The sequence below is a fragment of the Sceloporus occidentalis genome, unplaced genomic scaffold, assembly GCF_023333645.1.
Source record: "Sceloporus occidentalis isolate IW3139 unplaced genomic scaffold, rSceOcc1.0.p SCAF_7, whole genome shotgun sequence".
Taxonomy (NCBI): Eukaryota; Metazoa; Chordata; class Lepidosauria; order Squamata; family Phrynosomatidae; genus Sceloporus; species Sceloporus occidentalis.
The window spans coordinates 78,876,343-78,903,521 of record NW_028316987.1 but is presented as its reverse complement, the minus strand read 5'-3'; the positions used below and the strand labels follow the sequence as shown (position 1 = coordinate 78,903,521).

The window sequence follows — 27,179 nt, the reverse complement described above, 5'->3', positions numbered from 1 at the left end:
GGTTTCCAGCTCCCATTTGAACATTTACTGGCATGTTTCCATTTTGGTGTCTTTGCCCAAAAAACATGAATGGGGTGAGTGAAAATATTGCAGCAGTGTACATGATTAGTCATCTGTCCAAGCCAAATTTTAATTACAAGGGTTATTGTGCCTTTTAAAATTTTACTCACCTTATTTGCAAAAATGTTTTATTTATATTAGCCAGTTGAAAACCCATAGGCACAGAGGTTGTCGCAAAGAGTTTGTCAGCATAACTGACCAATGAAATAATGTTGTCAGAGTGGAAAACTTATAGCAAATTGAAAAAATATACCGGTAATCAGTATTCTGTCCCATAACCTTTCAAACCTGTAAATGCTTAATGACACAACACAACAACAGTTTCAGGAAAAGTAATGTTGCCATATTCAGTTTTAAAAAGTGATTGGATGTTTTCTTATCTTTTTATATACTGTGTGTTAAAACTCATTCACTGTCTGTCATTCACTCCATCATATTAAGATGTAAGTTGGTTCAGTGGAACTCCCTTTATTGTGAAAGCTATAAACAATGGTGTCAGTCTGGAACTGATGTGTATGATCTGCCTTTATACCATTTGTGGTTTTATTGCTACAGCTTTGGTATTAGAACTTGGCAAAAATTATTATTTTGGTCTCAATCTGTGAAGAGGATTTAATGAGTTTTTGCTACACAGATTCATGTGAATTTTGGGAGTGTTTGCAGTGTTAGTGGCCTATGAGCATATAAATGCCAGTTTACAACTTTTGAGAGCATTTTTCCTGAAGACATTCATTAACTTCCTTTTTAGTTCATATGAAGAAAGGAGGAGAAAGTATTGAGATTTCAGATTAAGTTAGACTCGTCTGGATTTTTGCGATGAGAGTGGTAAATCCCCACTTGATTTCGTGTGTTAGCTGTCACTATTCTAGAAAGGGCTGTAGATTTGATTGGTGTTTTCCAAAGTACAGAAAACCTTGGTAGAGTTGACACTTTTCCTTCCTGCCTTTATGCATTTCAGTAACATTCTGTCCTTATGCAAATGCAGTGCTGGCTGCAAGGAATGATTTATGATTTGGAAATTAGTCTCAAGAATGGAAATTAGTCCCAAGAACAAGTACACCCCGATTTTCAGAATTACTGTCCTCCATTTCAAAGCCTTAATTGTTGTATTCTAGTAAACCTACCACCTTAACTTGGAACAACACGAACAACATGTTGATAAAATGCAGGCCTGTGATTAACATCTTCATTTTTTCTTCTCCTGTATAATTTTTAGTACCTTTGCCTGATGAAGAAGCCAGTGGAGCTTTGAAAGCTTGCAACATGTATTTTGTGTGTTTTGGTTGGTCCAATAACTGTTTTGTGGATTTGGGATGTTATTGTACTGTTGTATGCTAGTTGTGTGTGGTGCTGCAGCTAATGTTTTCCTATTATCAACCGATCTGGTCTGCCTAAATATGGTTTCATATAAAAGGTGAGACAAAGTATGTTTAACTTTGGGAAATAAAATGTGTGTGTTCCTAAGGCTTGGTCCACATTTGCAAGCTATCATTTACTAAACAATTATTGTTATATTTGCCAAACTCCCAAGTCTGTGACCTGAATGCAGTTTTACCATAAAGAACTCCCAGAATATAGCTAATGGCATGGTCTGGGTACCAACTGGCCTCTGGCAGTGCTTTATTCTTTCATGTCCTTCAGTGAGGTTTTGGTTATGATTCATTTTGGAAATGGTATAGTTAACCTTGCAGAGCCAGCATGGTGTAATGGTTTGAATGTTGCACTACGACTCTGGACACCAAGGTTTGAATCCTTGCTAGGTCATGTAAACCAACTGGGTGGCCTTGGGCAAGTCACACACTCTCAGCCTCAGAGGAAAAAATGACAACCCCTCTCTGAACAAACCTTGCCAAGAAAACCCCATAATAGGTTCACCTTATGGCCACCATAAGTGAGAAATGACTTGAAGGTACACAAAAACAACAATAGTTAGCCCTTGGCAATTTACTCAAGGAGTATTTGACGTTTTGTCAGTCTTTGAATATACAGAAGGGTATAGCTAAACTTACATTTTATAACATCTCTATTTCTATATTTTTTCCACAAACTCTTCTTATGTGAGGATCTAATCCTTTCATGATCGCCTAATTTTTTCTACTTAGGATGCCTTTGGAAATTGTTCGTATTTTTAAGTAAACCAAAATGATTTATGCTTCCCAAGCTACTGTAGGATGATAATCAGCTTGTAGCCTTAAAAGCACACACAATCTGTATTTTAGGACAAAATGTGTATTCTGTAGTATGTGTTTGTGGAAAATGCATTCAAATTTAAATAGTTTTTTGTATGATTAGAAAAAAAATTAGGTTGAATGGGAACCGGCTGTAACAGATTTGTTAATGAACACATGCAATACTGACACATATTAGAAGTAGACTGATTTGTTCAGCCCTAATTTTGTAAGGTATTTACCTGTATTTCTGTAAGAGCTAACAATTTGCCATGCTAAAACATTGCTATTTCTCATATGTAGAAAAATTACCATTAGTGTAAAACTGTGTTAATCATTATAAATATAGACACTGACTTATTTGCAAAAAATGTTCTGTCTTCCATACTCTTTCGTATTTGAGTATTGCATAAACTGTGAAGCACTGAAAGGGATTATCACTAGGAAGACTGTGTCTTGCTTTGATGAATTTTGTGTAGTAATGATTGTGCAAACAGATTCTTTCCTAGCTTTACTAGCTTACTTTAAGAATATACAGTGAGCCCTCCGTATCCACTGGTTTGGTTCCAGGACCCTCTGTGGATACAAAAAAAGTGGGTGTTTAAGTCTCATATTATTAAACGAATGTTGAAACTTCAGTGTATCGGCATTCATGTAGCTGCCATTTAATAATATGTGACATTGATTTGTGATAGGTGAAATTTGTGGAACTGGAGGGCCCACTGTACAGTTTTGTTCAAATACACAGCACTGTTCATATATTTTAAGAGAACATGATTGAAGGGTGACTGTTGTCTCAGAAGAATTCCTGTTTTAAAATTTAATTTTAAATATTCTGAATATTCTCTTAAGTAACCCTTTCACAAGTTTCTAATAATGGCCGCCTTGCATCCCATGTATCTTTAACTTACTGCATCACTAAATAAAGTGGTGAACAGGGAGAATGAAAGCAGCACATGTACTCTTAAGTCCCGAGACACAATTAAGTTTATATTAGGTGGACCATAGAAATCCCTAGATGTACAAATAAACACTGTCATTGGAAAAATAGTTTTTTAAAAATGTTGTAACACATTTTGGTACTCTGTATGTATGTGTCATGAAGTTGCCTGTTGAGTTATGGTAACCTCATGCATTTCATGAGATTTTCTTAGGCAAGTAAAGAATACTGAGAGATGGATTTGCCAGTTCCTTCCTCTGAAATATAGCCTACAGCACCTGGTATTCTTTGGCAGTCTCCCATCCAGGTACTAACCAGGGCTGACCCTGCTTAGCTTCTAAGATCAGATGAGATCTGGTGCCTTTAGGGTATTTAGGCATTATGAGTATTAACATTTGGCTGTCATGTTCAGCACTTGAATTTTGCATACCGTGTTAACCTTGAACTTTTTTAAAGTTGATTTTTGATGATAATCCATGGTGTTATTGCTCTTTCATAAAAGCTGGCGCTCATTCCCATATCATTTTGTATATATGTTATTTCCTATATATGAATATGGGTATGGTATTGTGTTCTGAGCCAGCAAGACTGCTAATTATGATCAAAACTGTAGATGCTGGCATATGGCTTTGAGGAATGGAGATGAGGACGATTCTTTATCTTGTATCAAGTGGCAGATGGTAGTCCCTTTCTGTCACAAATAATAATATGGATACAAATGATGGCTTTGAAAGCTGAGAGATTCCATATCTCATTGTTCAGTCAATTTTTAAAACTATTTTTTCACCTTTTTATTAAACTGGAATTGTTTGTCACTTTCTGATGGAGAGAAGTAAAGTTAGATAGTTATCCAAAGTTTAGGGGTTTATATTTATTAATAAAATGTTCATTATTTTGTACATTGTAGACAGAGAACATTACAAAAGAGACATTTTGTTTGTGTAAAGTACAGTTTCCTTGTGGAGTCATACAGAATTTGTGTTAAGAAAAAGATGCATTGAACAACATGCCACCCCCACCCCATAAGCTCATTTGTATGTTTTTAAAATGAAATAATTTTGATGCAAAAATAGTTATGTGAAATATAAAGAATCAAGGTACTATTTTGTATTCTTCTGATGCAGTCTGTTACAGCATCATGTGATATATTGCAACAGTGTGAAGAATTAAGGTTCCCAACTCTTATGTAGGCTGTTATATGCTTATTAGTATTACTTGATTCTGTCTTACCTGTGTGCCAAAAGAAATATTATTCATGAAAGCTGGGACAAATGTCTGCTTAGGAAGGCAGATGAAGTGTTAACTGATTCCCTGAACTTAAGCTGCTGGAAAGGAGGAAGTAGACTAGCCTAATTTTTGCTGATAACAGATGTTTCATTGAGTCCAGTTAAAACCATTGCTTTCCTAGTGTATCTGTATTAATAAGGTAGGCTTCTCTGACTGTTTCCCAAGTGTATTCCCAAATTCCTCTGAGAGCTTTTGTGGCTGAAGAGTGGGGTACAAACACTATAAATAAATAAATAATACTTTTTTTAATAGTTGATATTGTTGAATTGACCAAAAAAGGTTACCATAGCCAAGACAGTTCAGTTTGTAAGGCTTTCCAAAGATGATGATCCTGAGATGGGTTTTCTTTTACTTGAGTACAATGCAGTGTCTTCACCCAAGGTCAGTTTTACTGTGTGTAGTTAATATTGTATCCAGCCTTTTGTTGTTGTTGAAATAGCTTAGAATGGCATGTGTGGAGCTATAAATTAGCCTCAAACAACTAAACAGTGCTGCTCAGAGTGGTAATTCATGGACTGGTCCACCGTAGGTTTCCAGAAAGAAAGAAACAGATAGGGTACTTTTCCCTAGCACATCAAAAGAAAAACATTGCCAATACCCCACATCAGATAGCCGTTGAAACAGAGTGTTTTGTTGTTGTTGTTGTTTTGTGCTTTCTAGTCGTTTCCGACTTAGGTAAACCTATCATGGGGTTTTCTGTGGCTGAGAGTATGTGAATCATACAAGGCCATCCAATGCATTTCCATGTCTCAGTGCAGATTTGAACCCGAATTCTGATTTGAACCCTGATTTCCAGAGTTGTAGTCCTATGCTCAAACTACCGCACCATGCACAATAGATAGAATAGACAGATTGAGTCTCCCTTATCCAGAATTTCATAATCTGATATACTCCAAAATCCAAATGGCTGAGATAGTGACACCTTTGCTTTCAGATGTTTCAGTATTCATGAACTTTCTTATATGCACAAAAATATTAAAAATACTGTATAAAATATTTTTTAATTTTAGTCTAGGTGTATTTGAAACATAAATGAATTTTGTGTTTAGACTTGGGTCCCATCTCCAAGATATCTCATTAAGTAGATATATGTGAATACAGGTATTCCAAAGTTCTGATCCCAGTCATTTCAGATAAGGGAGGGCCGACCTGTACTATAAACTTTAAGCGTATTTAACACCATATGTTGAATAGAATATCATAGCTATTAAAGTTAGTTCAATACAAGAAGTCTATAAAAATAATGTGCATTGGGTGACTTCATATGATTCATATGGCTATGAGGTTAAGGCAAGAGGTACAAGCGAAATTGCTGATACCCACATGTTATGTTGCTATGTCTAATCAGGCTCAGGCTTTTCATATCTTTAACACACTAAGCAAGGTAACCTTTCTCCATTTAAGTGTTTTCAAAATGTTATACTAGCAGCCAGCTGATTTTTATGTAAGAGTCCAAGGAGCAGACTTCTTGAACTTTGGCTCTTATGTGAGTATTAATTACGGTTGTCTCAGTGTTCCTCTTCCAGTAAAATAGATTCTTGCTGCACTGTTGGGTATATATCCATATTCTCCATGCGCTTTCTTTAGCAAGCATTTATCTTGTTTATTCATGGGATGTTTTGACTCAACAAAAGTGTATTGTTGAAAAAAGAAGCTGTAGCAATGCTAGAAATGCAAGGCATTCATGTAAGTCTGCTGACTAAGTTTTCCTGTTTAAACTTCCTGTTGTGGTTGAGCATGTTGGCAGTTTGGTGGCTTTTGTATGCTTGCTTATATACATTTAAATACGTGAATTACATACCAATCATTTCTATGTTCTATTTGTCCATGAAACGCAGCACTTTATTTTGTAGAGAAGAAATAAACAGTGTTTTGCTATTTAAAAAATGGCAACAAGTGGAGCTATAGATATTAGATACTTGACATAGTGACACAATTGTACTAAACTTATGAGGAACTTGTGTGTGTGCAGGACAATGTGTGAAACTCTTTCAAGCATTTCTGTGCTACTTTGTAGTTCTGCTTTTTGATGCCCTTTCTACCCTTAACTTTTAATATTTTACTATAACACCTGTAGCATGGTTAAAAATGACATTTTAGAATTGAAACGTTGCTTGATCATTATGTATTAATTATGATGTTCCATTCTTTTTGGTATCTCCGTTTCTTGTACATTCTTCTATTTTTTCCAAGATCAGTTTGAGTTTGTGTCCAGTGTAGTTGGTCCTTTAATTTTAATCTTTTAATTATGGTTAACGCAATATCTAAACGCTGATGAGTCATCTTCATTTTTTGTTCCTTGACAAGAATTTCTGTAATAAAATCTAACAGAAGATTTTTTTTCCAGCATTCATGTAGTTTCTCAGTTTTTTCAGTACTGCTCAGTGCTATATTATAGAAGTGTATTTTCATCTGTAATGTTTATAAAAAGAAAAAAAGTCAATATTATAAGCCACTTACCAGTTTCTCAATTTGTAATGCTGAAGTGGCTGGTAATGTTGTCTGTTAAAAAGTAACACATAGTTTGGGAATAAATAACCTCAGAAATGGAAAACTCAAAAAGGAAAAAAAGTCAAGTTAGTAGCCAGAAGTTAGGCCAACAGAAACATTCAGAATAAGAACAGCTGTAGGTTAGTGGAATGGAAAGATAATTCTTCTGTTCCTGTGCCTTGGCAGCCTTGGCATAGTTAAATATCCTAAAAGTACCAGATCCCATCTGATGTTGGAAGCAAGGGAGACTGCCAATGAATACCAGGCGCTATAGGCTATATTTCAGAGAAAGGAATGGGCAAAACCACCTCTGAGCATTTCTTGCCTAAGAAAACCCTGTGAAAAATTCATGGGGTTGCATTAGTCAACAAGCAACCTGAAGGCACATGCTCACACAGTCAGGATGAAGAAATAATCATAATCTTCTATCGCCCTCGCCTAACAAATTTTCTGCGTTTCCTCCTGCTTCTTTGGATGAACTCTCTACAATTCTGAACTCTTGCAAACCTGCAACTTGTTCTCTTGACCCAATTCCTACTCGTCTTCTAATCTCTATAGCTCCTTCTTTTCTGCCCTCGCTTCTCCATATCTTAAATCTTTCTCTCTCTATAGGCTCCTTCCCTTTGGACTTCAAACATGCTCTCATTTCCCCTATTCTGAAAAAGCCTTCTCTTGATCCCTCCTCTTTGTCTAGCTATCGTCCGATTTCTCTTCTTCCCTTTCTTTCTAAGGTTTTGGAACGGGTTGTTTATTCTCGCTGTCTTGAGTTTCTTGAAGCCAACTCCATTCTCAATCCCTTTGGGTCTGGCTTCCGCCCACGGCACTCTACAGAGACAGCCCTCACCAAGATCTCAAACGATCTTTTACTGGCCAAGGCAAATGGCCTTTACTCTGTTGGCATCATTCTTGATCTGTCTGCAGCCTTTGACACTGTTGATCACTCTCTTCTAGTTAATATACTTTCTGACCTTGGGTTCTCAGACTCTGTTCTTGACTGGTTTTGATCTTATTTGTCTGGCAGATCTTTTGCAGTGGTTGCTGGCGGTCAGACTTCTTCTCCTGTTCCCTTATCTGTTGGAGTTCCCCAGGGCTCTGTTCTGGGTCCCCTTCTGTTTTCTCTCTACACACTGTCCTTAGGTAAACTCATTAGCTCTTTTGGTTTTTCCTACCATCTGTATGCCGATGATGGGATGGTGTCAAGCTGCCCCTTCGGGGTAATGTGTTTTGCCCCTAACTAGTAAAAAGAAATTTCTAGTCCCCAATCTAGGTGGCGTCAGGGATGGCGTCAAGCCGCCCTTTCGGGGTAATGTGTTTCATCCCTAACTAGGAAAAGGACTGTAGTCCACCTTATCAAATACCACCTGCATGTCGGACTGTAGTCCACAACAATTTAAGCTAGAAATGTTTTCCCCCTAGATAGTCTCAAAGGTGCTATTGGATGTCTTTATGCCATATATAATTATGCAGCTGGGTCAAATCTATTTCTTACGGCTTTAATATCCTTAACATAGTTAGAAAGTTTTGAATGCTTTGTACTGTTTACTTGGTAGTGTTAATAGCGAACTGAATGTTTATGCAGCAAAGAAAAAATGTGTACAACTTTATTTTAGTTTTGATGTGAGGATGGAAAGGTCTTGTTAATGTTGCTGCAGGAATTCTTTTTGGAGAGAGAAAACCAATTTAAGCTTGCTATTATATTTTGTTTGTGCTGTTGGGCGTGGGCATGCAGAGAGATTATTGTAACTGTAAAGCTGTGCCTGATAGAAATGAAATGCATGCCCTTGTTATCAGACACAGATCAATTAGATAAATCTACTCTATATATGTTAAAGGACATTTGAAGGAGAACCTATGTTAAATGGAGTAAGATAAACAATATTTTTAGAGTAGGCAGTAGAGTAAGATTTAAATATTAAGTCTAGTTGATAGGATTTGTTTTATCCATTTGAAATATTTTAGTAACTGTTTCTGTTTTAAACCACAGCACAGCTTGATTGAAAAGGAATCTTAATACAAACGCACATAAGTTACTGTGTTTCTCCAAAATCTTTATATTTATTAAAATGGTATTTCATTGACCTTTACTATTAAGTAATCTGCATTTGATAACAGTGCACAGGGTTCTTACAGTCTTTATTCTGAATGTGAATGACTAGCAAATCTTGCCTAGATAGTAGGATGCAGCTAATGGCTCCATGAGCTACCAACTTGTACGTTATTAGGATCAACACTGATGGTGCCTGGATGATTTTAACATATCTGTTTTGTGTTCTGAGTACCTTCCATTTGCTTTCAGTCAGTCACTTTATGTATACCCCACCTTCCCCCAAGATAGGGACTGGTGGTGGCTTTCAAGACTGAACAAGCAAATAAAATCATATCTAGTTAAAAGCAAAAATTAAGATTTACATTCAGCCCTCCATATTTATAATTTTTTTCATCCACAAATTCAAACATCCACGGTTTGAAAATATTTTTAAAATGCATAAATTCCAAAAACCAGCCTTCATTTTGAAATTTTATATAAGAGACACCATTTTATTATGACACTGTATTTAATGGCACTTGAGCATCCACAGATTTTGTTACCCATGGGGGTCCTGGAAGCAAGCCCCACCGGATACCAAGGATCCACTGTATATTGGGTTAAACTACTCTGCTCTGTAAATACCATCTTTACTACTGAGCACTTAGGCTTGGTGTAGGCTTAAGACGTCCTGATCTCCTATGTATAGTTGGAGTGCCCATTGAGTTGTGTGTTTTTCAGATTCCCTCTTCCCTATTAACTTTGCACCAGTACTTGAACCATAATTAATGCTGTTGTCCCTTAACTATGATTAATGCAGACTCAAATTCATAGTAAAATGGAGGTTGGGATGAATATCTGAGAGAGAAGCACAGAGGTCCACAGGTTGTTTTCATGTTACAGATAGGAAAGTTCATTTTCCCATAAAGGTACAGAGAGGGACAATCAGAAATGAATTGATTTCATCTTTAAACAGAGTACTGTGCTGCATTGTGCACATGGACAGTTTGACAGCATTTTGTGTCATGGTCATATGTACGGTAAATACTCTGTAATATGTAGATCTGGTTTGGCTTAGTAGCCAGCTGTTACTTGCCCCCTTAATTTCTAGGCATTCTGAGAAGTTGCAGAGAAGACTGTGCTTTGTATTTTGTTCTGGTAGGCAGAAATAGTGACTGTGCTACGCTGATTGCCAAGCTCAGCTCTGTGATAGCAGGAATGTCATCTCCTACTCCCAGTTGGGGAGCAGGGACTTTTTCCCTGCAAAGTGAAGAGTGGATTTGTGCAGACTTCTAATGTTTCTGTTTAAATGTTTCTTTTTGGTTTTTACAGTGGACTCAACAACTATGTAGTATTCTGGCTGTATGGTTGCAGGCTTTTAGATGCAGTACTATAACAGGGTTTTTCAGCCAGGATTCCCTGGAACTTTGGGGTTCAGCAAGAGGTTAATAGGGGAGAGAATGTGATTGGGAAAAAACCCAAAACTTTATTTTAGCTAGAGATAAAATGATTTTTATGCAGGGGTTCCCTGGCACCTGAAAAGTACTTCCAGGGTTCCTCTGGCAAAAAGATTAAGAAAGGGTGTACTAAGGAACAGAGTGGGATGAATGTGCCATGATACTTCTGTGCATTTAAAGAATACTTTAGTATGGGCATGACCAGTCCTAAGTGAAGAATTTATCTGCGGTGATTTCATTTGGCAAAGTGTGTAATTAACACATAATCTCTGTGTGGGTTGCTTTTGATTCACTTTTATTTAAGGAGTATCTGAATTACAAAACAGAAATTTTGTTTTAAAGGCATTACTTAGATTTTTCTTTGTTGTTAACTGTTCTCAAATTGACTTCAATTCATGGCGATCCCATGGGTGAGACCTCTCCAAGACCCCCTGTCCTTAAACCACTCTGCTCAGGTCCTTGAGGCCCAGGCCCGTGTCCTTCCTGATTGAGTCAAACTATCTGGCATGTGGTCTTCCTCTCTTTCTACTGCCTCCCATCTTTCCTAGCATCATTGTCTTTCCTAATGATTCATTTCTTGTCATGATATGGTCAAAGTATGACAGCTTCATTCTAGTCATCTTAGGCCTAGTACAGATCGGCTGGCCTGGGGCCGAAAGGAGGGCTCTGTAGAGCGTCTGCACGCTCCTGAGCCTTACCGCGTGCCACAGGTGCCATCTTGGCATGTCGCCGTTTACACGGGGTGCACCATTATGACATGACTTGTGTGCTGTGTCCAAATGGCGTGGCGCATGAGGAACAACACAGTGCTGCACCAGGGCACTTATGGCACCTTTTTGGTGGCACACAAAGAAATTTCACGGCTCCTTTTTGGAGCAGATTGTTGCCACGCCATGTGGTTGCCATGGCAGTGATCCAGGGGAGGCTGTCCCTTTCTCCCAAACTGTACAGCCCCTTAGCTTACAGAAAGAGTTCAGGCTTGATCTGGTCCAGGACCCATTTGTTTGTCTTCTTGGCTGTCCACGTTATTCTCAATATTTTTCTCCAGAACCACATCTCAGTCTTCCGATCAGGTTTCTTCACTGTCCAGCTCTCATATCTGTACATGGGGATGGGGAATGCAATGGCTTGGATGATCCTCACTTTAGAGTTCATTTACATCTTTATGCTTTATGATCTTGCCCTATTTTTTCATAGCTGACCTTCCAAATCTAAGGCCCCATTCCCACTGGGCATATAAATCAATGAATCTCGCTGTGAGTCTGGCTCGGATCGAGTATCTGAGTCGTATTTGCATCACATCCAGCATTCCCATTACAGAAGAGAGAAAACAAACTTGTTTTTTTTACCCATGTTCTCGTTCCCATTGATATTTCTCCATTGTATTTTGATGCAGACTTTTTTGTTCTCCGTTCCCATTGCCTTTGTGGAACCGTTTTTTAAAGCTGTCAATGAAAGCGCTTAGGTGATTAGACGTCACAGTGACGCCAATTTCTTTGATGCATTTTGACGTGGGCTATTTTTGTTCCCCGTTCCCATTTGCTTTTTCAAACCTATTTTTCTGGGGAGGGGGGGTAGCGGTCAATCGATCATTTAGGCACTCAGGCAAAAAAAAAAAAAAAAGGAAATTTAATAGTTACAAAATGGTGTTCACTGGGTCTCCTCACATGTCAATCTATGTGGTGCAGGGGAGGTTTTGCCGGGGACATAATGTGCTTACTGCATTTGGAGGTCAATGTAGCAATTTGCTATGTTCAGAAACCTGACAGAGTGCCTAGGTGATCGAAAGCTTTTTTTTAATTGTCTACACATGCAATTGCCTTACCCTGCTTCCCACACCACCGAGGAAAGGCTACACGAACAGGGGAAAATGGCACCGGGAATGCCAGGAAAGAACAAAGCTGGTGACACCCTCAGGACAGCCCCTTGAACATTGCTCCTCCCCTCCTAAAATACCAATTCAGACATCCTGTCGTTCCCATTGATTTGTCCCGGATTTGACACAGCAGCTGCAAAAAAACCGCTTGAAAAGCGGTGTCAGGATAACCTGGGGTCGACCACCGCTGATTTGGGTTTTCGCTAGAGAAATTGATCAAAGTAGGATCGGACGCGAATTCAAATGGGAATGATGTCCCTATAATCCGATTCTTGCTTTGCTTTATAATCCAGTGGGAATGGGGCCGTAGTCTTAATCTGATTTCTTGACTGCAGTCTCCATTCTGATCAATATTTGAATGAAAGTCTTTGACTATTTCATTTTTCTCATTATCTAGAATGAATTCTGCCAGCTTTTCTGTGGTCGTTTTTTTTTTAATGTACAATATTAAGTCTGCCTTGGAACTTTCTTTAGTAATTGCTCCAGTTCCTTGTTGGTTCCCCTAGTGTTGTCTGCCTCTTAGGTTGTCAGTGTTGCTTCCTCCTATCTTCTGTCTTCCTGCCTCTGAGTCTAAGCCTACTCTGCATATCATATTTTCTGCATTCTTGCCTGACTTCATTGCTGATAGGGAACCATTCTGGTTCTCTGTATTCTGTTCTAACAACAGCCTTTTGTCCCATGTACCGTACACATCAGGGCATTCAGATGTCACGGACCTCACATTTCTCTAAGCAAAAGCCATAACTTTTCATTGAAAGCTTTGCTGTAGTCAATAGAGATTTTTTTCAGGAATTCCCTAGCACACATCATTATCCCATCATATGATTGCAGTGTGATCCTTAGTGCCTCTTTCTGTCCTTAATCATGCTTGCACTGTATGATAGGAGTCCTTGCTGCACAATTTTGAACATGACTTCACTTATGTGAGCAATTGGTGCAATTGTTCTGTTATTGCTGCAGTCTATCGTGTCTCCTTTTTTTATGGGTGGGAATATATATTGATTACTTCTAGCCTGTGGGCCACTGCTTTCTTTTCCATATTTGTTGGCAGATTTTATTTAGAACTAAGCTTTACTCTGTCTCTGTGGAATGTAGCATTTCTATTGGTGTGTTATCTGCTCTTGGTGATTTATTCTTTCCAATTGCTTTAAATGTGGCTTTCACTTCACTTTTCAAAATTTATTATTATTATTATTAAGCTTTATTTATATAGCGCTGTAAATTTACACAGCACTGTACATACAATCTTTTAATTAGACGGTTCCCTGTCCTCAGGCTTACAGTCTAAGAAGACACGACACAAAAGGAGAAGGGAATGGTTGTGGGGATCAGGTCCTGGAGTTCATCTTTCCTTCTGAGGCCTGGACCAAGGCAGATGGACTGGAGGGAGGGCTCTGTTTCTTAAGGATAGGCCTGGTGGCATTGGGGAGGCCTGATGGCATTGGCCCACCCTCTCTTCCCCTCAGAGGCCAGGATGGAGTCAGATGACTTCTGGGAAGGGCTCAGTTCCTTTAGGGAGGCCTGATGGCATTGGCCCACCCTCTCTTTAGCCCCAAATCTTGTGTTTTCACAAGAACAGCAATCTCCTTCATAAGTTTTTCTCCACATGTGTCATTCATCCCTTCACATTTTTTATATTTTTTCCTGTTTTTCTATTCATTATAATTTAGTCAGATGTTTCAATTATTTTACTATTGTGTAGTCGCTATATGAGTTTCTACTTTTGCTTTTAAACGTATGCAGTTCTTAAACTTTGTTTCATAAGAAGTTTTATATGCTGCCTTTTGAAAGCGTTTATTCCAAGAGCTGATAAGGCAACAAATTTCCTGTATTCATGCTTTGTGCTTAAAAATGAAGGTAGGACACTTTATTCAAGGCTTTTGATTTTAGGTGTATTTAGGATGCTCGACCAGAGGTCATTTGAGGGGAAAGGAAGAAGTTTCAGTAGCTAATCTATAACCCTTAAGAAATTTAATGCTGATTATTTTTGTGGGTGCTTTAATAAATCATCATTAATCCCCCGTCATGCTCATATCAAGTATCAGACTACTTGAGAGTGGGATCAAATAATGTATTTCAGCACTTTATCTTGAGTGATGTTTCCCCATTAGTAAATAATTCTGTATAGTTTCCATAGATAGCAGTATGTTTTGTTCCATATGAAAAAAAATAAGCTATGGCATTTATAGTGTCTAAGAACTTTGTACTGGTGGGAATTTCAGTTCCTACTTTTTTTGAGGCTTGATGACAGCTGTTAACATACTATGACAGACGTAATATGTTTAGCAAATCGAAAGACCATTATAGTTAACTGCAGAAATGTAATTGCTGAGGTAGACAGCCAGTTTCTATATGTCCTCTTTGTATGTTGTGGGCAGGTGTGAAGGAGATTGCTGTTCTTGTGAAAACACAAGATTTGGGGCTAAAGTTTACCAAATTACCTAAAAACTGAGAATTTTTATTGAAAGATTTGTACACTGTAGGCACCAGAACCTGTCTGATCTTGGAAGATAAGCAGGATCAGCCTCGGTTAGTATTTGAATGAGAGACCACCAAAGAATACCTGGAGTTGTAGGCCAGATTTGAGGGAAAGGAACTGACGCATAATCTATGAGTATTCCTTGTCCAAGAAAACCTATGAAATTCATGGGGTCACCATAAGTCGACAGACAGTTTGAAGGTGTGTGCATACACACACACACACATTCTATGAAACTGAGAAAAGGTTACAGTTTAGTAGTACTAATAGCCACCAAACATCAAGAATACTTTAACCTTTTATGTATTTCCATGCTAAGAAATTGAAAACAGTAATATTAATATTATAGCTTTAAAAGTGTACGGATTCTCTGAGGTGTTCCATCAATTACAAGTTGCTCCCGCCTCTCAAAAAAAAGTTAAAAGAGCAGCTGTCAGTTTAAAGCAGGATGTGGTCACTTTCACTGTTGTGGTAAGGAAACTTACATTTCAGTTTTCAGTAAACCACCAGAACTACAGTTATTTTAGCAACTTGCTACTTGGAATCCTTCCACCTCTGGCATTTTCTCCTATTGCACTGAATGTTTAAAAAGATGAATCCTGTTCATTTGGGATCAGTTGAAGCTTTTAAAAATCTTGCTTCCAGGGTGTGTGATGAGGAGAAATAGAAGAGTGTATGAATGTGGTCATGGCAAATGTATCAGCCCTATCCATTTGTTTCTCTCTACCTGTGATGTGATTGTCCTTTGGAGACGGAAGACACAGTTATTTTAGACTTTAGCTGGAAATACATTTTAGTTGCTTTCTTCATTAATATGTTCTAGAATGCAGAAGCTTTTGAATGAAGCTCTTTGGTAGTATTCAGTACCTAATACACAAATACTTGAGTAAGGATGTGTTCTGCTTTATTATCCTAAAGTAGGTTCAATTATTTTAGGTTTTAAATGGGAATGATCTAGAGTTGCTGTTGCAGCTGATCCTCTGAATGCTGAGTGTAGTTTTATAAATGAACCACGTGAGTCTATGTGAATTGTATCGCACCCAATTATTACATGTTGCTTTGTCAGCTTTGGAAAAGTAATTGTCGTCTCAGCTGTGGGCTACTCTTGATCTGCTATGTTTCTTTACTGATGAGGCCAAAAACAAACAGTGATTCTGAATACCCATCCATTTATATCTTGTCTCTGTTTAGTCATCCTGGCTTCTAGGGACAGTTCAGGCTTGATTTGCTTTAGGACCCATTTATTTGTCTTTTTAGCAGTCCATGGTATCTGCAGAACTCTTCTCCAGCACCACATCTCAAACGAGTCAATTTTCTTCCTGTCAGCTTTCTTCATTGTCCAGCTTTTACACCCATAAATAGAAATGGGAAATATGATGGCTTATACTAGCTGGTGAATGAAGAATAGTGGACCAGATAGACATTTAGGTGACCTGCTAGCCACATTTTGCTGGTTTTAAATTTTCACCAGTACATTTCTTGATTAATTAAAATAAAAGATAATTGTTACTTTTGATAACTTTTGATCCACTGATCTTGTATGCTAAATTTATTATTTATGCAAATTAACTGTGGCTTTACAGTAAATAGAAGTGGGGAAAATGTTGGTGGTGTATTGGCACAGTTCCAGGACTTAACAGTTGAGATATATATAGACATTTGTTTTGATATATTGTATGGGACATTATAGAATCATAGAGTTGGAAGAAACCACAAGAGCCCCTCTAGTCCTATGCTAGTGCATTAATCTAACACGAAGCACTTCTAAGAAATAGCCATCTAACCTCTGTTTAAAACCTCCAGTGAAGTTTGGATATTTGTCCATTACATTCCCAGGTAGTTTGTTCCACTGTTGAACAGCTCTTACCACCAGGAAGTTCTTCCTTATTTTTAATTGGAATCTCCTTTCTTGTAATCTGTTAGGCCTGTTCTGTGGAGTAGCAAAAGACAGGTTTGCTTCATCTTGTATATGTTAAGCCATGGCTCTTGTATCACATTTTAATAGTTTCTTCTCCATACTAAACACACATAGCTCCCTCAATCCTTCATCATAGGGCTTAGTGTCTAGACATTTTACTCACTTAGAAATTTTCCAACTTGTCAATGTCTTTCTCAAACTGTGATCTCCAGAACTGGACACACTATTTTAAGTAATGATTGACCAAAACTGAATAGAGTACTTGTGTTGATCCAGTCTAGAATTGCATTGGCTTTTTGTGCTGCTGCATTATACTGTCGATTCTAACTTGTGGTCAACTAAGACTGCAAGATCCTTTTCACATGTATAGTTGGACCTTTGTATCCACAGGGATCCATTTCTGGACCCCCTTGTGGATATGAAAAAATGTAGGACCTCAAGTCCTCCTGCTCCAATGGCTGCTAGCATGGCTACATAAACATGCTGCTATTGAGGACAATGGGGTTTGCCGTCTGCAGATGTTTAAATCCGCAGATGGCAATCCCATGGATAGTGAGACCCCACTATATAGATGCCAGACTCATGTTTCCCAGCTTGGATTTGAACACCTGAATTTTTTTTTGGCTCAAATGCAGTAACTTTCTTTTTTTTTTTTTAAATAGATGCAGTTAGTTTTGTTAGCTCTCTAATCTGTTAAGATGATTCTATATCCTCATTCTGTCTCTTCCAAATCTATCTCACTGCTTTCCATTGGTTCATATTAGCTACACCAATAGCCAGTCTTCCCTGCTTTGTCTGGAATTTGAAAGGCTTCCATTATCTACACATGAAGTTGCCTTGTATCAGGTCAGATCACTGCTCTGTCTGGGTTAATACTGTTTGTTGCAAATATCAGTACTTTTCCAAAGACTCATCCAGATAATTACTATTATTATTATCAGTTTTACAGTGCTGCTGCCTGTGTCAGGGATTGTATATACAATATCAGCCAGTTGTAGTAATCATCCCAGATGATTAATGTCTTGAGAGAAGGCAGAAAGCAGTTCTACCACAAGGGATAGCTAAAAAACAGTAATCCCTTCCCCCCAGGATAGTTCCTGTAGTTAAACCAAGTAACTACTTATTCATTTATTTCATCTGAATGCCTCCTTTCTCTCAGAGTCCGACTCAAGGCAGCTCACAGAAGAAAATAGGTTATAACCTAACAATACAGTTTTAAAAACATTTATAACTATAGCACTTAAAATGGTATAAAATGATTTTAAAAACATACAAAAGTTAAAGGGATGGTGCAATTGGGAACAATTGCATATTAAAAAAATCCACTCAAAAAGGTGTTTGCCTGCTGGCAAAAGGAAGGTAAGGAGGGGGCTAATTATCCTAGAAGATAATAGGTATAATCATCTTGGACCATTGCATAAAATATCCTCATGGCTGTCAAGAAACGGGGGGAAGAGAAGCAGCTAGGGTAATTTACTTGTTTTCTCTTCTGTGTTTCCTTCTCTTTTGGAACTCAACTAGCAAAAGACCCCAAAATAGGGTGGAAATAATAATAATAATAAAATTTATTTGTATCCCGCCCCTTTGAGAACAATCGGGGTGGCTAACAAGTTAAAAATATACAACATATCAAATCCCTGGTACCCTCTCCCCCTTAAAAAGGTATTAAATCTAATAGAGAATTAAAGCCATACAGGTTAAAACTGACCCAGAGGTCAAACAACAAAACAATACAACAAAACAACAGAACAATAATCAATACAACAATAATCAGTGGGAGCAGCGATATCTCTTTATAGGAGTTTCCTGAGGCCGGGTTCACTATTCTGGAAAGACCTGCCGGAAGAGATCCGTCTTAAGAGCCTTTTTAAAGCTGTCTAAGGATGTAAGCAGACAGATCTCATCTGGCAGGCCATTCCACAGTCTAGGGGCGACAATGGAAAATGCCCTCTGGGAGGTAGCCAAAAGCCTAGATGTTTGTGGCTGAAGTAGGCCTCTCCCAGAGGATGGGAGTGCGCGGGGAGGATTATAGGGGAGAAGGCGGTCCCGGAGATAGCTTGGACCCAAGCCATTTAGGGCCTTAAAGGTAATAACCAACACCTTGTACTAATAGGCAGCCAGTGGAGGGACTTTAGAACTGGAGTAATATGGTCTCTCCTAGATGTTCCGGAAATTAATCTGGCTGCCATATTCTGTATTAGTTGCAGTTTCCGGAACAAGTACGAGGGTAGCCCCATGTAGAGCGCATTACAGAAATCTAGATGTGAGGTTACCAGCGCGTGGACAACAGTCTCAAGATCCCTTACTTCCAGGAAAGGGCGCAGCTGGCGTGTCAGCCGAAGCTGATAACAAGCACTCTTGACTGTCGCATTTACCTGATTTGATGTCAGGAGCGACGAATCAAGGAGCACCCCCAGATTGCGAACACAGTCCTTGACGGAGAGTGTGACCCCACCTAGGACCGGAGGTTGCAACCCGATTCCTGGTTTCGAGGCCGCTACTGTGAGCACCTCCGTTTTGTCTGGATTCAATCTCAATCTGTTTTTCCTCATCCAGCCCATTACTGCCCGAAGACATTCATTGAGAGAGGAGATACCATCAGAATTCGAGGCCGACGAACGAGACATGGAGAAATAGATTTGGATGTCATCAGCATACTGATAACACCCAACTCCATGACTCCGAATGATCTCACCCAGCGGCTTCATATAGATGTTGAAAGAAAGGATTGAGGGAAGGAGGAACCTATTTATGTCAGATCCAAGCTTCCCCCAGCTGAGGAATGCTGTATTTTTTAATGATACGGTCTTTAGAAAGTGTTTTAAAAACCATTAGAGTTAGAAAGTTGTTTTACATACAGACCATTGAGTCAGAATGGTAGAATATGTTGTGTGGAATAATTACGAATGAGTGGAGTATTTTTAGGAGTTGAAACATGTCTTAAAATTACGCCGTAATTCTGTAGGCAGGGCTAAGAACCTTTGAAGACAAAAAAGGTGTTCGTTTCCCTAGTTGCATCTGCATGTACAGTGGATCCTTGTTATATGCTGGGGTTTGGTTCCAAGATCCCCCGTGTATAACAAAATCCGTGTATGCTCAAGTCCCATTAAGTATAATGACATAGCAAAATGGTGTCCCTAATAAAAAATGGAACATCAAGGTAAATTTATACTTTTTTGGAACATTTTCAAACCGTGTATGCTTAAATCCGTGTATAAAAAATCCGTGTATAAGAAGGGCCGACTGTACTTCTTGTGTTTGGTGTAGAGCAGTGCAAGATTGAGGACTTGCCGTTTGCAGATACTCAAATCTGTGGATGGCAAGCCCACGGATGGTGAGGTCACACTGTATAGCAGCCATTCCTCAGAAGTTGGTGGCATCTACAGTGGTCCCTTCCCTTACGTGGGGGTCCTGCTGAGACTTGGATTGTCCTATGTACAGATCACTGATCTGATGTAGCAAAATTCTTCCTTCGGGCTCTAGTTTTTGGTCATCACTTTCTTTCCAAGTAAAGATTTACGTATTAATTTCTGGCATTTGGCTCGCCTTGGTGTATCTTGTTTTGGATGACTGATGGCAAAAATAGAATTAGTATTCACATATTTATTGATAGCTTTGCAGAAGTGTGTTAGCACTGTTGACTGTTCATTTTCTGTAGCAGAACTGGAATAGTTCAGTGTGGAGAACAAATCATACTGAGGAACTGTAAATCATGTAAGTGGAACTGTGCTGCTAGGAGGAAGAAAGTAGAACAAAGGCCAAGTCTGTTGAGCAGCAGGGAGGACAAGAGCACGCAAAGCAGAGAAAGGTGTGAAGAAGGATGCCTTTTCTTGTGTGAGTGTTTTTTTTACATACAGGGTTTGGATTGAGGCTTGGAGATATGGGTCTGCTTTGGGAATCAAGTCCTCCGTGCCTGTTTTATATATGGAGGCATGAAAGGGGAAGAAGCTCTTGCAGAAGTGACATGGAAGTTTGGTCCCCCTCACCCTCTAAATCGGTATGGAATATCAGATGCAGGGGTCCCAGTCCAGGACAGGATTGCAAGCAGAGGGTAAATTCCCTATGGGTATACTAGAATCTTGATCTGGATCAGGCCCTCATGCCTGCAGTCTTATTTTTAAAAGCATTCACACTGTTAGTGAGTATATGAACTTTGTTTTTGTTTACTTTGACTAAGAGAAAAGAATATTAGGTCGAAGGTGAATTTTACGTAAGCAGTAAGCTAAGAAGCAGAAAAAAGTAAAGATGAATGGAGAGTCCAAGAAGGCAGAAAGTTGGATGATCATTGAAGAAAGAGCCAAGATAGAGTCAGCAGATTAGACTGCTTTGCTGGCTGCACTGGACATGGTTCATGACATCTGTGCTGTTCTTGATAGACTGATAAATTGCCCAGACATGCTGGTAAAAATATACTGTGCTGGTAAGAGAAATAAATATAGCACTGGTAAGAAACTTGTAGGTGAGGTAAAATAGATATATGCCCAATTGTTATTGTAATGAACGCCCATCAAGATGCTTATGGATGTAACAGATGCTGCTAAGATATAGCAGTGTTCAAAGATAATAACTCCTTGAATGCCTGTGTGGTCACAGATAATTGTGAAGAGATGTGTAGTGCCTCAACAGGTGAGATTGTATTTATGAAATGTCTATATAGTGGACCCTCTGTATAGATGGCAATCTGCTTATTTGACTGCCCATGGATTGCAACCTAGGGGCATGTAACAAATGATCTAAAGGATAAAGCAAAGGAAACCAATGTCAAAGAACTTTAAAGTTAAAGTAGTTAAAGTACAGTACTTACACTGACCCATGGATAAGTCAACTCGGGGTTTTTGGGTCAACTTTGTGACTAAAATTTCTAGACTTATACATGAATATATAGTAAATATCCTGAGCTTCCAGCGCTTAAGAATGCTTAAGTGGAGTGTTGATCTTACCTCTCTTTGCCTGGTTTTAATCACCATCACAAATTGGCTGTTAAGGAGGCTAGAAGATAATAAGAAAACCCCAGACATAATATCCAGATTAGCTGACAAATGGCAAGGACCCTCAATCTTTCACTATAAAGAGATGGGGTGGGGAACAACATCTGTTTCACAGGTGTGAAATATGATTTTAAAGATTTGGTTAGAAGTGCTATGCTTGTAAAATTCTTACCCTGATAAAGAAGAAGGGATGGCATTGACCTGGCTCCTGGTTTTCTTAAGCATATTTTACAGAAGGATGGTCAACTGAAGCTAGGGCAGAATTCATTTCTCAGATTGGCCAAGTGCATGACCAAATTGAAAATAACTGAATACTTCAGTTGTTGATATTTTAACTTGACTCCTTAGCAGCCAACATATCAAGCAGCAGGACTCTGAAAAGAGTGATCTATTATTGGTATTTGGCATGCAAACAGTGTGTGGCACTTAGTGAACTACACTTTGCTGACTTCCATTTTACACTGAACTAGCATTGTATCACAATGTCTTGGTAATTTTTAAAAGACATAAAATCTAGTTCAAAATAGTCATCTGAGATATCAATAACAATAGATAAACGTTAACAAAAGTTGTGTCTAGTGAGAGCAGTATCTCATGGTTACACAGCTGCAAAACTGGTAATAAATGTACATTTCTTCAGTAATCTGGATGGGGTGCTGCTGGGAACCTGTACAAGAGTAGGCTTTAATTAGAATAAGATTTGTTATTGATGTTATGCTTGCAGAATGACCTGTGTAATGTTTCAGAAATAGTAGATTGTTCTGTGTATTTGATGGATATTGTGGTACTGGCTGTTGCTGTAGTGACACTTCGATATAAACAAGAGGGCTCATCCAAATTGGTGCAGAATAGATTTGGAAATGCTGTTACAATGGACCCTTGTTGTACTCTGGGGTTTGGTTCCAAGGTCTCCCGTGGATAAGAAAATCCATGGATGCTCAAATCCCATTAAATATAATGACATAGCAAAATGGTGTCCCTTATAAAGAATGGAAAATCAAGGTTTGATATTTGAAATTTATACTTTTTTTGAACATTTTCAAACCATGAATGCTTGAATCCGTGTATAAGAAATCCGTGTATAAGGAGGGCTGACTATCTGTGAAAGCTAAAAATGGATCCCATATGTTGTCTGATCTTTCAAGAATACTTTCTTCCATAGGTAAATCAAACTTTCAGAAATTTCACTTCAGAAGGAATTGCCTTTTAACTCCTTCAATGCTGGTATGCTTTCTCTTTCCTATCACACTTTCATATCTCTCACTGCTCCACTATTTTTGGTTCTCTTTTCATTCTTTTCCTGTGGTCAGTCTTTTCCTCCCACTTATCAAACAGCTGGACCATTTCTACCTCAGCTTTTTGAAGAGTTTCAAGGGATCTGCAGAAGGACAAAACATCACTCCTGTCTCTCCTATTTCCCCTACTTTGCTTCTGGCCCATCTGGAACTGCCTTGAAGGTGTGCTGAGATCAGAAATGAAAATACCAGATTCCTCACTGCAGCTTCCTTTCTGATGGTTAGGAAAGCCTACCATTCTGTGGTTGAAATGGTACTGCTGGCTACATACACATTTAAATTCAGTAAAATTAATCAGTCCACTTTGAAAACCATATAGCTGAGGTATGCACCCCTAGGATCCCCTTAGTATGTATGTCACATTTCAGATATCTAGATTTCATAATCGTGCAACTTGGTGGAAATAGACAAATATGTAAATATTTGTTTACTGTGAGTACACTAAAAAGGTGCAAATGCTGGGAAAACTTTCTAAACAGACTGTAAGTTTAAGATACTGCAGACCATAGCTTCTCTCCCCCCCCCCCCCTTTGGCAGTAGATATGCCTATATCCATGGATTTCAATGGATTATGTATGCAGAGCTCTGCATACATTTAGATTAAGTATCTGGCAGCCTATAGTTTGTGTCTGATGGAGAAAATAACAAACATTGCTGTTACATTTGATAACATTTTGTATTAACAATAATTGATGATGCTTTATGCCTTAATTTAGGCTGAAAAAAGACAACATTTGCTCCTGGATGTTTAAAATTTTAAGATACATTGGTGCAGACCAATTTAATTTTCAGCAGAATATAGACATTTCTAACCTTGAAGATCAGAGAGAAAAATATTGAAAAATTACCATTGTTTTCTGAGGATTTGGAAAAATAATATAATCAATAGTACTTGTTTCTGTCCCATTTTTTAAACTCTTGGTCTTGTGACTCCTGAAATCTTGAATTTGCAACCTTTAAACATGAGCCTAAATCCAGATGTGTCAGTTTCAGCTAGGATGGACTTTTTAGATCATTGGGACCTTGTTAAGCCTATACTGTCCACTTAGTAGGGGGAGGGGTATTCTGGTTGGAAACTAACCTTTACATTTAGGGCAAGGTATGATCAAATGTTATCTTGATCTATGATTTGGATACTCAGTGTGAATGTAAAAAACTAAAAGTGTTTCTGGGCCCACTTCTACAACCATTAATTATGTATTCAAAGAGATAACCATGTGAGTTTGTTTTAAAATGTGAATTTTAAATGTGGATTGTTTTAATATGCATATATCTTACCTTAAATTGGTGTGTATTTTAATTGATGCATTTTAACTGATGTTGTTCGTTAATTGTTGTTGCTCCCTACCTTAATTCATAGGGAGAGGTGGGTAAGAAATAAATATTATTATTACCACAAAAAGACATAAAAGAATCCAGTTGCACTTTTACTGGGAAGAAAAGAAGACCTAACTGGGAAGAAAAAATTCCAAAGATGCTACTTAAATTCCTTTATGTCTTTTTGTAATAATAATAATAATAATAATAATAATAATAATAATAATAATAGGATTTATTTATATACCACCCAATCACTGGAAATCCGAGCGGTTTACAACAGAGGGGATAACAGACGGTTCCCTGCCCGCAGGCTTACAATCTAAAAGACACGACACAAAAGGAGAAGGGAATGGTGAGGGAGAGAGGGAATCAGGTCCAGCATTCTTCTCTCCCTCTGAGGCCTGGACCAAGGCAGATGGAGGGCTCTTCTTCTTCAGGCTAGCCTTGGTGGAGCTAGCCTGCCTCTCTCCCCCTCAAGATGGTGGATGAAGGGATGGCTTGTCTTCTTCCAGGCAGGCCTGGTGGAGCTAGCCTGTCTCTCTCTCCCTCAATATAATTTATATAGCAAAACATGCATTATTCATGAACCAAGAAGGGAAAAAAAAAAAAAGCTTATTCTGCTGAATGGAATGGCATGTTAGTTTCAGTGTTTAATGACAAGCTGTTTTATGGACCAACCCAAAGCAGACCTACTTCAAGTGCTGTACTGTTGGAGAAGTCAGCCCAAAGATTTTTTTATTACAACATTTCTTAAACAGTTTATTCTGTTTCTGAAGTATGATAACAATTATCACATACTTGTCAGGATATCAAGAAATGACATACCATCTATAAATCTTTTATCATAACCAGATGAAAGTGATTTTTATATGTCACAAAAGCAGAACTAGGTTCTAATGCTAACGTAAAATGATTGGTAAAGACTTGGAAATTTACAGCTATGTTGGCTATGATACTTTCCCTACCAGATTGAATAATGATTCATTTATAAAATGTAACCCCTCTCATTAATCTGTTTCTGAATTATCACGTTCCTTTGCATTTATCATGCCAACATAGTTTCTCTGTTTATTGATTTAATATATCAAACAATTAATACTCTGTTTCTTATGTTATAGCCAACAACACCACCAAGCCAAGGAAGACCAGATTCACCAGTTTATGCTAATTTGCAAGAATTGAAAATATCTCAGTCTGCACTCCCACCTTTACCTACAACTCTTCCAATCCAAATTAATGGGGAGTGGGAGACCCATAAAGACTCGACAGGACGTTGTTACTATTACAACAAAGTAACACAGGAAAGAACCTGGAAACCCCCACGTTTGACTCGGGATCCAAGCATAAGTAAAGGAGACTCTCTGAACCAAGTAGATCAAGAGGTAAGTTTAACTGGTACTAATTAGGGAGTGCTAGTGAATTATATGCATGCATAATCAATGGAAATAATTTTGGTTTCAGTTAGTTTTTTCCCCCTGTGACTTGTTGAACTAGTTGTGTGAGCTGGCCAGTCCCATCATCACTTACAGATGCAAGTTCTAACTATGTGGTGAGAGAGGTGCCAGGCCAACAGACTGATTGCTTTGGGTATGCAGTGTAATATTACAAACTTCCTGATTTACTGCTCCATTGAAGGTTGTATGATTTTGAACTAGCTTTGTCTAGAACAGGAGCATTGAACCCTATGGAAATAAGTAGCAAAAAGCATTATAAAGTCGGCCCTCCATATCCACGGATTTGTAAACCAGGGATTCAACCATTAACAGCTGAAAAATATTTTAAAATACATATAAATTCCAAAAATCAAACCTCGCCTTTGCCTTTTATTTAAGGAATGCCATTATTGTTAATGGATTTGAACATCCATGGATTATGGTATCCATGGGGGGTCCTGGATGCCAAGGGTCCACTATATTTTTCACAGTTCCAATACTAGGGAACTTCGAATGGGGGCAGCAACTACAGTGCAGTGGATACTGTCATTAGTTATGCATGGCATTAGTTTCTGGATCCCAAACACAAGAAATCTGTAGTGGTCTTCTGTATTGGTACTTATATCCACTTTGGACTTGAAAATGGATACTTTGTTGCATATTAATACTGATGAGTGATACTCTGCCCCTTTGAGGAGTCATGGTGTATTGAACTCTATTGCTGTAAGTCACAGATAATCATCTTTTGTGGGGCTACAGTGAACCTGCCAAAAGTCAGAGAGGGCCGAACTACTGCTGTTTCTGAAATTCAATACTAGCTCTGGTGGCTCTCTGTGGTACCAGAATGCCCTCCTACACCAGAGACCAACTGGTTGCAAGGGCAGAGAGTTTCTTTCCTTTCCACAATAGATGAAAATCAAGCATTCTGCTTGACTGTCAACTTGATTTGTTAGTGCTATCAAACGAGGGAATGTGAAGTTGAAGGCTTTCATGGCCGGCATCCATGGTTTTTTGTGGCTTTTTCGGGCTATTTGGCCATGTTCTAGGAAATTTTCTTCTTGACGTTTCGCCAGCATCTGTGGCTGGCATCTTCATGCCAGCTACAGATGCTGGCAAAACGTCAGGAAGAAAATTTTCTAGAACATGGCCACATAGCCCGAAAACCCCACAAAAATGAGGGAATGTATGGGACACAAAAATGCCTGGAAGGGGTTTCCATATGGCTCACAGGCCATGTGTTGTCCTGCTATGCTTCAAATTGTTGACAAAGTGACTGCTGTATTGCTAATTACTAATTTGCATAGTAGCACTAAGTGCAGCTCATTTTAGGAACCCTGATTCTTTCTTGAAACTTAATTTTAGTGTAGAACTTGTTTTAGACACAGCGTTTTACCTTTTCCTTTTTTGAGAGCCAGCTTTTTATGTAATGCTTGTTGCATTAT

At 38.5% G+C, this 27,179-nt stretch overlaps 1 protein-coding gene across 9 annotated transcripts in view; it reads left to right on the top strand.

Annotated features, from left to right (window-relative positions):
* The window catches only part of LOC149310007 (rho GTPase-activating protein 12-like), an 86,163-nt gene that overhangs the window by 16,039 nt on the left and 42,945 nt on the right, over positions 1-27,179 (top strand). For all 9 annotated transcript variants that reach the window (XM_089533464.1, XM_089533471.1, XM_089533469.1 and 6 more), the window contains one exon: positions 25,423-25,686. In XM_089533464.1, the coding sequence (XP_089389590.1) occupies positions 25,423-25,686 (264 nt within the window). The remainder of the gene's footprint in view (positions 1-25,422; positions 25,687-27,179) is intronic.